Here is an 11,179-nt window from a genome sequence, read left to right on the forward strand (position 1 = left end):
GTATCTTTCCCGCGAATTGCCGCCGTGTTTCCGTCACTAGCTGGATGCTAGGTGATGCGGGAAGGTTCAGCGCTTTCTCGTGCAAAAGCAAAATAAAATAAAAAACTTTGAAATTGGGGAAAAATGGCGAAACAAAGCTCCCTCTTCAACTTCTTCCCCAAGTCTCCTCCGCCGGTCTCCTCCAAGACGAAGCCGGGCCCCTCTCCGACCGAGGCGGACCTGCCTTCCTCGGTGAAGAAATCCAACTCGTCTCCGAAAGAGGAAGCTAAACAGACCCCGCAGCAGCAGCAGCAGCAGCCAGCCAAGTGCAACAAACCGAAAAGTCACTCGAAGTCCGCTAAAGGAGGATTTAACAAACTGTTTGGAGACAAAGCTCCTGCTGCCAAACACAAGTGAGTCAGTGTTGGGATCTGTCTAATTACTGGAGTCACTGTTTAATCCCCGCTGCAGATCAAAGTGTGCAAGGCCGAAAAGGGAATTTATCTTAAATTAAAAAACACAGCTTTCTTAGTTAGTCGACTCATGTGTGCCTGATGTTTCTTTAACAACATCTTTCGTCTGCTGAAAGTGTAAAAAGTCATGTTTTGGAATCATGCAGAAAACTCGACACGATGCATTTTGCAGGAAGTTTTAGCCCATGTGTGCTCATAACACAGGGAATAAACACAACATGTCATTTATTAGAATTTAATAAAGTCATTTAGCATTCTTAAACGCAGTCTTAAAACTCAATTATTCAGTCTGGCTTTTATATAAATTCAAATCTGTCTTTTTTATCCTACTACAGTTTTTAATATTTTCCTCTTATGTATTTATTTTAATATCTTGTTGCTTTTATGTGTCGTATTTTATTTTATTTTCATACCTATTTTTTAATTCTTATTGGTGTGCATTAGTCTCTCAATGATTTTATAAACTACTTTTCTGCACTTTGAACTGCAATTTCATTTGTCTGAAAGGTGCTTTATAAATAAAGTTTGATTGATTGATTAGACAGACCGTCAGAAGTTGTTATTTGTTGAGGAAACTTGTCATGTCATGCCAGTCTCCTCCCTCGATAATAACTCAATGCATGCACTTTTTAAATATGCTAAAAGAGTAAAGCAATGTCCTGAATATACATTTTAATATGTTTTCTTAAATGTAAACGAAAGAGGTTCTTAAGTGTCTTGAAATAGTCCTACCCTAGGATGGACTTTCCTCATCATTGGGGGGTTTTGTTGACAGACTAAGGAGACATATTAGTGTTAGAGAAACATGAAGTTTGTATAATATGTGACATTTAGTTACCTAAGAGACTCAAATGTTGAGTTTTATTTGTGGGCTGTTTCACAGAAATCGGAATTTGTATTTCATAATCTTTTCAGCTTGCTTTGACAAAGTCTTAATTTGGATGTCTAAATATTATTTATTATTTTGATCTTGTATCAGTATGTGAAGAGCTTTAATTAGAGATTAGATGCACCTGTGGAGGTATCCAAATGTAGAGAAACTCAACATGCATTCAAGTCTCACTTTGCACTAATAAAAAGTAATTGTGGGCTTGAAATGTCTGCACAAATAATTTTTCTGTGATGCAATAATAATAATCTTCATGTCGTGTTTGAAAAACATTTCTCCTTTTCCTCCTCAGCTTTAGAAACGCCCGTTAGAAGTCCTCCTCACTCTTCACAGTTTGACACCTGAGGAGCTCTCTGAAGGGCTGAGACACTTTGTGAATAACTTTCATCTTTAGTCGTCACTTTAAGAGGAAATTCTTAGGAAATGTCCTGATTCTAAGAATTCATTACTTTTGTAAACAGTAGCTCAAATATGTCTCTTTCTCTTCCTTCTCCCAGCAGCCCAACATGCCCTCTACACGGTGGGGCTCTCGTGTGGACCAAACTGGAGGGGCACCCCTGGTGGCCGTGCATGGTCATACCCCAACCTCTGACAGGGCAGCAGATGAGGGGAAAGGGGCGGAGCCAGCGGATCCACGTCCATTTCTTCGATGAGCCGCCCACCAGAGGATGGGTCAGCACCAAATATGTCAAAGAGTACAAAGGTGGGCGACAACTTCTCCTTTCATTATTTTTTTTATTAGTGAATTTGAATCTGTCGCTGTGGTTTTATTTTGTTATTTTTCCTCCAATTAAGTGTTTTGTTTTTTTTACATGTTCCGCAGGCTCCAACCACAGTGAGGCTAAATCAGGCGGGACGTTCTTCAGCGGGAAGCCTGTAATCCGTCGGGCGATGGAGCTCGCTGATGACGCTCTGTCTGACAGCCTGGAAAAGAGATTAAAGATGCCGCTCTGCATGGACCCGTCGGATGATGAAGACGATGATGAAGAGATGGAGGTGACATTGGGATTTGTTTCTCTTTCCATAAAATGTCTTTATTCTGTTTTCTTCACAAATTCTGTATTCAGCTTTTTTAAAACTTCTCACAACATTTTGTTCATGACCAGCCGCAGAATCATTTTTGTTACCGGTCAGAAGTGAACTTTTAAAATCTCATGTTTCTTTTTTTCAGTTATTTTATTTTAATTAATTTTACCCCAAACAATAGACACATTGCAGACAAGACAGTACCAGCAGTTCACAGACCCCCCCCCCCCCCCCCCCCCCCCCGCGCAAAGCAACATCTAGATGTCATCAAATTCATGTACAGACAAGAATAATAATAATAATACTGAGCTAATGATGAAAGAAAAAAATAAATAAAAGAAACAAAAACATTCTCACACAACAACAGTTAAAAAAATACATAATCAATATCTAATAAAAATCTAATATTTCTGATGTAATTCCCTGATGCTGTCGGGGATTCCCCGGCCTGGATAATAAACCTGAATGCAGACAGAATGTACCGTTCTTTCTATGTGTTGTACTTCACAAGTGTTAGCATAAATAAACAGCCAGCCAAACAAATTTTCAAGAAACAGGAAGTGAGCGTGCCTGCTCCTTTAAATTACTTCTTCAAAGTAGACAAGATGAAAATGAATCGGAGTGAAACTAGAAAAGAAAATACAAGCTGCATTTAGTAGTTGGCATGAAACAGTAGTAGAGTGTAAATTTGCATTAAACTCCTATAAACGTACATAAAATGTCTCAATATAGACGATCAAACATGTAAACAACAAGTTAGACTTAGAGCCATCGTTTTCCTTCTCTGTTTACACACTTTCTACTTCCTGTTTCCTGCTTCCTGTGTCTTTACAGATTTCAAAATAAAGGAACAATAATCTTTTATTCAAACGACAGTGAAACTTTGTCCTTTAACATATAAAACACATGAAGGGCAGAACACAGAATATTTATTAAATCACCAGTATTGTAGAAATTATAATTCTTCTTCTACTTCCTCCTTTTGTTTTTTTCCAGCTCGACAAGTCAACCCTGACCGATGAAGAGCTCACTGACGAGGACGAGTACAAAAACGAGGACGTGAAGTCCCCCAAGGTCAGCCGCCGTTCGTCCCGTGCAAATAAAGACGACGGAAACAAGGCCAAGCGCCGTCGCATCGTCCTCGACTCGGACAGCGGATCCGATGACGAATTCAAACCGGATCAGGCGGCGTCCAGCAGTGAGGACGAGGAGGAGGAAGAGGTGGTTAGTGAAGAAGAAGAAGAAGAAGAAGAAGAAGAGAAGGAGGAGTCAGAAGCAGATAGTCCTGTGAAGCCGGTGAAGCGCAAACGTCCTGCAGAGAAGTCTTCTTCTTCTTCTTCTTCCACTAAAGCGAAGACGCCGTCCGTCCCGGCCAGCACGCCCAAACGAGCTCCCGCAGCCGTGAAAGTCGACACAAAATCTCGCCTGTCCGCCTTCTCCGCTCCCGAGACCTTCGAGAGCCAGGAGAAGGGATCAGGGACGAGCGGCGGTCCGACCGTTTGGGACCACGAGAAGCTGGAGTGGTTGCAGGACGGCAGGAGGAAAGACGGGCGCAGGCGGAGACAGTCGGAGGAGGATTACGATCCCAGCAGCCTCTACGTGCCCGACGACTTCCTGAACAGGGTCACGCCCGGGATGCGGCGCTGGTGGCAGCTCAAATCCAAGATGCTCGACACGGTCATCTTCTACAAGGTGGGGAAGTTCTACGAGCTCTACCACATGGACGCCGTGGTCGGAGTCAACGAGCTGGGGCTGACGTTCATGAAGGGAACCTGGGCGCACTCCGGCTTCCCAGAGATCGGCTTCGCCCGTTTCTCCGACGGCCTCGTCCAAAAGGGCTACAAGGTGGCGCGCGTGGAGCAGACGGAGACGCCGGAGATGATGGAAGCCCGCTGCAAGACCTTATTGAGGCCCACGAAGTTCGACAAGGTCGTGCGGAGAGAGGTCTGCCGCATCATCACGCGGGGAACGCAGACGTACAGCGTGCTGGACGGCGCTCCCTCGGAGAGCCAGAGCAAGTTCCTGCTGAGTCTGAAGGAGAAGGCCGAGGAGGAGAGCTCCGGGCGCTGCCGCACCTACGGCGTCTGCTTCGTCGACACCTCCGTCGGTTACTTCCACGTCGGTCAGTTCCCGGACGACCGCCACTGCTCGCGTCTGCGCACGCTGATCGCTCACTTCGCGCCCGCCGAGGTGCTCTTTGAAAAGGGGAACCCGTCCGCCGAAACGAGGAAGATACTCAAAGCGTCTCTGTCGTCGGCGCTCCAGGAAGGACTGAACTCAGGCGCTCAGTTCTGGGACGCGCAGAAGACTCTTAAAACCTTCTCGGAAGAGGATTACTTCAGAGAGACTTCTGGGAAGGATCAGGAAGCGGGAAGAAGTTTTCTCCCTCCTCTCGTAAAAAAGATGACGTCTGAGAGCGACTCTCTGGGCCTGACTCCCAAAGAGGGCTACGAGCTCGCTCTGTCGGCGCTGGGCGGGTGCGTCTTCTACCTGAAGAAATGTCTGGTGGATCGAGAGCTGCTCTCCATGGCCAACTTTGAAGAGTACGTCCCCGTTGACGTCGAGATGGAGAACGCCGCGGGGACGGCCAGTTTCTTCGCTCAGACTCGTCAGCGCATGGTCGTCGACGGGGTGACCCTGGCCAACTTGGAAATCTTCCAGAACGGCTCAGGAGGACTGGAGGGGACCCTGCTGGAGAGGTTGGACACCTGCTGCACCCCGTTCGGCAAGAGGCTGTTGAAGCAGTGGCTCTGCGCCCCCCTGTGTAACCCCGCCTCCATAAAGGACCGACTGGACGCCGTGGAGGATATGATGGCCGCTCCGGGTCAGGCCGCAGAGGTTTCAGACCTGCTGAAGACGCTGCCAGACCTGGAGCGTCTCCTGAGTAAGATCCACAGCATCGGCGCTCTGAAGGGGCAGGATCACCCCGACAGCCGGGCCGTTCTCTACGAGGAGGTCACCTACAGCAAACGCAAGATAGCGGACTTCCTGTCGGCGCTGGAAGGCTTCAAAACCATGCAGGAGATCATTTCCGTGCTCGCTCCGGTCGCGGAGGAGACCCGGTCCTCGCTGCTCCGCCAGGTTGTGACTCGGAAAACCGAAAAGGACGGCCTCTTTCCCGACCTCTCCGGCGAGCTCAGGCGCTGGGAGACCGCCTTCGACCACCAGAAAGCGCGCACGACAGGCGTCATAAGCCCGAAAACCGGCTTCGACGCCGAGTACGACCAGGCTCTGACCTCGATCAAACGCTGCGAGCGCGAGCTGCAGGAGTACCTGGACAGACAGAAGAAGAGACTCGGCTTCAAAAACATGGCTTACTGGGGAACCGGGCGAAACCGCTTCCAGATGGAGGTGCACGACAGCGTCTCGGAGAGGAATATTCCCGAGGAGTACGAGGTGAAGTCCACAAAGAAAGGCTGGAAGCGTTACGTGACCAAGGAGTCGGAGCGGCTGTTTGCGGAGCTGCAGGGATTCGAGGAGAAGAGAGACGCCGCCCTGAAGGACTGCATGAGGAGACTCTTCTTCAACTTCGACAAGAACTACAAAGACTGGAAGACCGGCGTGGAGTGCATGGCTGTGCTCGGTAATTACATCCTTTTTTTTTTTTCTTTTTTACCTTTTGAACGAGACTTATTCAACATACATCCATCAGTATGGCAGAGCGGTTTAATGAAGTACATAAACAATCAGAATCAGAGTCTGGGTTTTTTGCCAAGTACATTTACACATACAAGGAATTTGACTTGGTGTATTGGTGCTAAACAATTAACAAGGAAATAAAGCAGAACTAGTAATAACTTAAATAATACAGAATAAGAAGATATTACAATATAGAAAATTGAATTTAAAAATATTAAAAAAAAAAACACAAAATGTACAAAAGGTGCAATGTAGGAGAACAAGCAACAATGTTTGCTTGTGCATACAGCTCGCAGCATGCCTGTCAGTATTATTCTCATCTGTGGCTAGAAATCAAAATCCTTAAACCCTGCAGGAGCCGAGGTTGCGGGCAGCCCGGGTTCAAGTCCAACCTGTGGCTCTTTTCCTGCGTGCTCGTCCCTGACTTCCTACTCTGTCCTCTGTCCAATCAAATAAAAGCCCAAAAATGAATCTTGAAAGAAGGAAAAAAGTTAGACTTCATGCACTCAGCAGGATAGGATCCCCCCCCTATGGAGTCTAGACCCTGGTGGTGATGGAGGTGTGCAGGATGTGATGAGGAGTGGGTTTCTGAGGCTGGATCTGAACTCTGCTGCGCTGGAGTGGAGGGTCGCAGCGATCGCACTGAAAAGACAAATTGACTGCGGAAGAGAGAGAACAGATTTTAAAATCTTGTCGGCAGCAGGATGATGATGATTGGTCGAGAGAAGCTGTGACAGAATCTGGTTGGTTAATTAGTTAAAGAGTCAACGCCCACAATCAGCTGATGCTGCTCGGGTGGTCCAAGTTCCCGAGTTGGGAAGTCGTTCTTCCGACTTCAGTGTTCATGTGATTTCAGTTCGGAAAGTCAGAATGTTGTAACAACAGCACCAAACAGCGTTGATGGTACGAAGAAGAAGATCAGTGAAATGTAACTGTTAAAAGTTATATTTGAACAAAAAGTTGATTTGCAATACTTGAATTAATTAAAAGTATGTTAACATTAACGAAACATATTTTGCCCCTCGTGATGACGATTCTGACGTCAAGTCGGGAAGTCGGGCACCTCATTCTTTTCAGAGTTTCTGAGTTGTTGTTCCGACTTGAGCAGGTGTTCATGTACATTTTACAACTGGGAAACTTGTTTTTCCGATTTGTCTGACACCACATGAATGCAGCATGATCACCAGAGGGAGTGGCTAAGTTGAATGAATGAACGCTGGAACGCCATGTTGGCAATAAGTGAATATTTCCCTATAAAGGTCTAAAACACCCGTAGTGGTCAGACTCTACATAAACACAGCGCAGGTTTCTCTTGACTTTAGTCTTCAGTGAGTGTTTTCTCTCGTTCTCAGACGTGCTGCTGGCTCTGTCACGCTACAGTCAGGGTGGAGACGGGCCGATGACCAGGCCGCAGGTGGTGCTCCCTGAAGGCGATGACCGGGCGGCGCCCTTCCTCGACCTCACTGGATCCCGGCACCCTTGCGTCACAAAGACCTTTTTCGGCGACGACTTCATCCCAAACGACGTCTTCATCGGCTGTCCCGGAGGCGGCGAGGACGACAACGCTCGGGCCTCGTGTGTGCTCGTCACGGGGCCGAACATGGGCGGAAAGTCGACTCTCATGAGACAGGTGAGGTAGTGATCTCACAGCAGGACGCTGCAGGTGTGTTTTAACCCTCTGGTTTGGCTCTTATTGATGCAGCGTGTTGCTCTTCTCGTGCAGTGTGGACTGGTGATCATGCTCGCTCAGCTGGGTTGTTATGTTCCAGCTGAGAGCCTTCGCTTCTCCCCCGTCGACAGGGTCTTCACTCGGCTGGGGGCTTCAGATCGGATTATGGCAGGTAACATCACGACCTCCTGTAACCTTTCACTCAATGGGCTTTGTTTTATTTTAGTTTTTTAATTTTAGTTTATTTGCACATTTTTTTAAAGAAGAGTCAAACAGAAAAATAAAAAATAAAACACATGTGCAGGTGAGGTAGAAACCCATGAGGGCTTATCTCAAAACCTCACTGTAAGAGATTAAACAAAGTTAACATAAAATACAGTAAAAATAACAAAGAATATTTACTATCACAAATTAAATTTACCCCAATTGAAAATTACAAACAAACATTGAAAACATAAAAATGGAGCATAACAGGACATACAGTATGAAGCCAATATAACAAAATCAGGACAATTCACTACAAATCTTTCTGACATCAACACATTTCTGAGCTATTCCAACTCTTCATGTGTTTACCACAAGAGAAGTTGAAAACATGGAACGGATTAAAACTCGCAGCTCGGGTTGGCAGCATTTTTGATCCAAATAAAACGGAGATAAAAAGGTTTGTAGGACGTGTCGGGTCAAACTGGAGTATCGACCGGAGCAGTGGGCGTCCGCATTGAACACAGTCATGTTGATGTGAACCTGCAGGGAGGAACAAAGGAACTCTTAAATAAACTGTGGTACTAAAAGAGCTGCACAGAAGCTGCACACAATAGAAACCTTTTTTCTGACTGTGTCTTTGCACTTATATTCCAGATTTTACGGTAACTAACTAGGACGTTAGTCGCCTAGGAAGACCCCTACTGAAAAAGAGAATCTCATAAAACAAGCCTTCTAATTAAAAACAATTAAGTGTGTCTCTGATGCTTCTCTGCAGACACAAGACGAAGAAATGGCTGTATTACGCATTTTAAATTATTTCTAGATCTGTATATTTGTGTATTTTCTCAGTTAAATTAAAAATGTTTATAAGTTTAGTAGTGTGAAGCTGAGTTAAGACTCAGCTTCACAGATATCAGCTGCTCATCTCTGCATCTTAACTGGTATTAAGTTAAGAATACTCTGCTCATGGGGCGTCGTCTTTTTCCTCCACTTGATGTTTAAAACTTAATGTCTGATCTTCACTCTGCAGGAGAGAGCACCTTCTTTGTGGAGCTGAGTGAGACGGCCAGCATCCTGCACCACGCCACCAAACACTCCCTCGTGCTCCTCGATGAATTAGGTACGTTCCTGCTGTGACTTTAATCGTATTCAAAGTGTGTGTGTGTGTGTGTGTCAAAGGCCTCCTCAGTTCTCGCCTCGTGTTTCACTTTGTCCCCCCCCCCTCTCTGCTGTGGTCTGTTTGCAGGAAGGGGCACGGCCACATATGACGGCACAGCGATCGCCAGCGCCGTGGTGAAGGAGCTCGCTGAGAAGATCTGCTGCCGCACGCTCTTCTCGACTCATTACCACTCGCTGGTGGAGGACTACGCCAACAACTCCGCCGTGCGGCTCGGCCACATGGTGAGTACGACGACGCAGAAAACACTTTATACCCCGAGTCAAAGTGAAGATCTGTGCAGCGTCAGACGGCTGCCGGGGCGTCATCGGCGCTCTTTTCCAAATCTGATATTCAATGTAGTTTGCACGGATCGTGTCTTGTGCCCACTGATGGGGAAATAAACGATCTCAAATATAAAACATGCAGTGAAAAGGTACGGAGCCGTGTCGGTCATACAGCGGCCGTTGTCATAGAGACAGGACGGACGTGCATTGCTTTTCTTCTCAGCGCACAAACGTTTCATGCAAGTTCAGGTCCTAATCCATTCATTAGAACACAGATATCTATTTCAAACTTTGAAACAACTTAAATATTTTGGGTGCAAAAACTTTTGACAATTTCCTGAATACAATCAGTTTGGTGTTTTTTGTGCGAACACATTTTCTTGTGATTGATGTAAGTGGCTATGGAATAAAGCACTTCACAAGTTTTGGTTTTATTTTGCTCTGTGCTTATAAAGTGGCAAGTTTGAACCCGCAGTGAAAGCTGCAAAGTAAACCTTTTCCAAAAAAGTGTCAAATCTGTTTTATAATGTGCACAAACAATAACCTCAGTTCTTCTGTTCCATGGTTACAAATTACTTTAAGGACTGTGCATGTTCCTGCAGCTCCCACCGATCCACTTGCTGATTATTTGTGCATTAGTAATCGCTCTAGCTGCTCTACAATCCCTCCCCCTGCAGTAAATACCTGAAATATAATGTGTTATGAGAAAATGTATGCAGCTGTTTGTGGGCACACCTGTGATCCTGCTGCTGTCATCGTTAATGTGGGAGATTCTCCTAACCACAAGCTGTAACAGAAGTTTCTTCTTCTGCAGTAATGTGCAGCAAACACTGAGAGTCCCCTGAATTTTTTAAATGTGTTTTGAATCTTGGTATTTGGTTTAATCTGGTCTGTCTGTATCTCAGGCGTGCATGGTGGAGAACGAGTGCGAGGACCCGAGTCAGGAGACCATCACCTTCCTCTACAAGTTCATCTCCGGCGCCTGCCCTAAGAGTTACGGCTTCAACGCCGCCAGACTCGCAAACCTCCCCGAGGAGGTCATCCAATCGGGGCACAGGAAGGCCCGCGAGTTTGAAAAGAGCACCCTCAGCCTGCGCCTCTTCAAGTACGTCTACAAATATGCACCTGCTGTATCGTGTGAAGTGAAGATTAACGCCCCATAGTAACATGTGATCTTTCCTCTCTCGCAGGAAGCTGTGCCACTTTGCTGAAGACGCCACACCCGGAAACACACAGTTTTCTTCACTGGTTCAGATGCTGCACAGCGTCTAGTTTGTACACGCACTCTTTAGTTTCTGCTGTTTGTTTCCTCGGCAGGTGAATAAACACTACTGTTATGATCTAATAAAGTTTATTTTTAAAAAAGGACAATGTTTCATCTAGGAAATTAAACCCTTTTAATTCACGCTAGCGCCTACATAACGGTTATTGAATACTTCACAATATATTAAGTCTAGATGTTATGATACATGCATACATTTCAGTCTGTATGGGAACCCACAATCACCAGTACACATGGATGGAGAGGAGGCGGGGGGGTAATGAAACAATATAGCGCTGCATATATAGATACTTGTCTCAGCGTCAGGAGAGTAAGAGCTTCTTCAATTCTCCAGCAACGTTGGCAAAAAACAAACGAACACATCGAGGTCGACTCGTTCTGCTTTTTCTCATGGGAACGTAACAGGAAATGAGATTTCCTCATGGTTTAAAAAACGTAAAGAGGCAGTGTCTTCATTCAAATAAAACGGGTTAAACATCGTCCTTAAGTTGTCGCACAAACGCTCGAGTTTGCACAACTTTAATCGAGAGAAAAAATGCATAGGAGTAAAAAAAGAAACACTAAAATGTCGG

The 11,179-nt window shown here is 45.8% G+C and overlaps 1 protein-coding gene across 2 annotated transcripts; it reads left to right on the plus strand.

Moving 5' to 3' along the window:
• Positions 1 to 10,730, plus strand: msh6 (mutS homolog 6 (E. coli)). 2 transcript variants are annotated; one of them, XM_061039543.1, is made up of 10 exons: positions 1 to 392; positions 1,839 to 2,044; positions 2,165 to 2,337; positions 3,364 to 5,950; positions 7,359 to 7,636; positions 7,730 to 7,847; positions 8,913 to 9,002; positions 9,129 to 9,283; positions 10,231 to 10,430; positions 10,516 to 10,730. In XM_061039543.1, exons 1-10 carry the CDS (start codon positions 124 to 126, stop codon positions 10,595 to 10,597), a joined length of 4,158 nt encoding a protein of 1,385 aa, XP_060895526.1. In that variant the 5' UTR covers positions 1 to 123; the 3' UTR covers positions 10,598 to 10,730. The 2 variants fall into 2 exon arrangements, with proteins under 2 accessions (XP_060895526.1, XP_060895527.1); XM_061039544.1 differs by having other exon boundaries at positions 1,842 to 2,044.
• Positions 10,731 to 11,179: the final 449 nt, after the last annotated feature.

This window comes from Labrus mixtus, chromosome 6 (genome assembly GCF_963584025.1).
Source record: "Labrus mixtus chromosome 6, fLabMix1.1, whole genome shotgun sequence".
Lineage (NCBI taxonomy): Eukaryota > Metazoa > Chordata > Actinopteri > Labriformes > Labridae > Labrus > Labrus mixtus.

Excerpts from the sequence above, each read along its gene's own strand:
- msh6 (XM_061039543.1), top strand. The coding sequence starts at position 124 with ATGGCGAAACAAAGCTCCCTCTTCAACTTCTTCCCCAAGTCTCCTCCG. Across the intron at positions 2,045-2,164 it reads ATATGTCAAAGAGTACAAAG|GCTCCAACCACAGTGAGGCT; the intron begins GTGGGCGACAAC and ends CATGTTCCGCAG. Across the intron at positions 9,284-10,230 it reads CCGTGCGGCTCGGCCACATG|GCGTGCATGGTGGAGAACGA; the intron begins GTGAGTACGACG and ends TCTGTATCTCAG.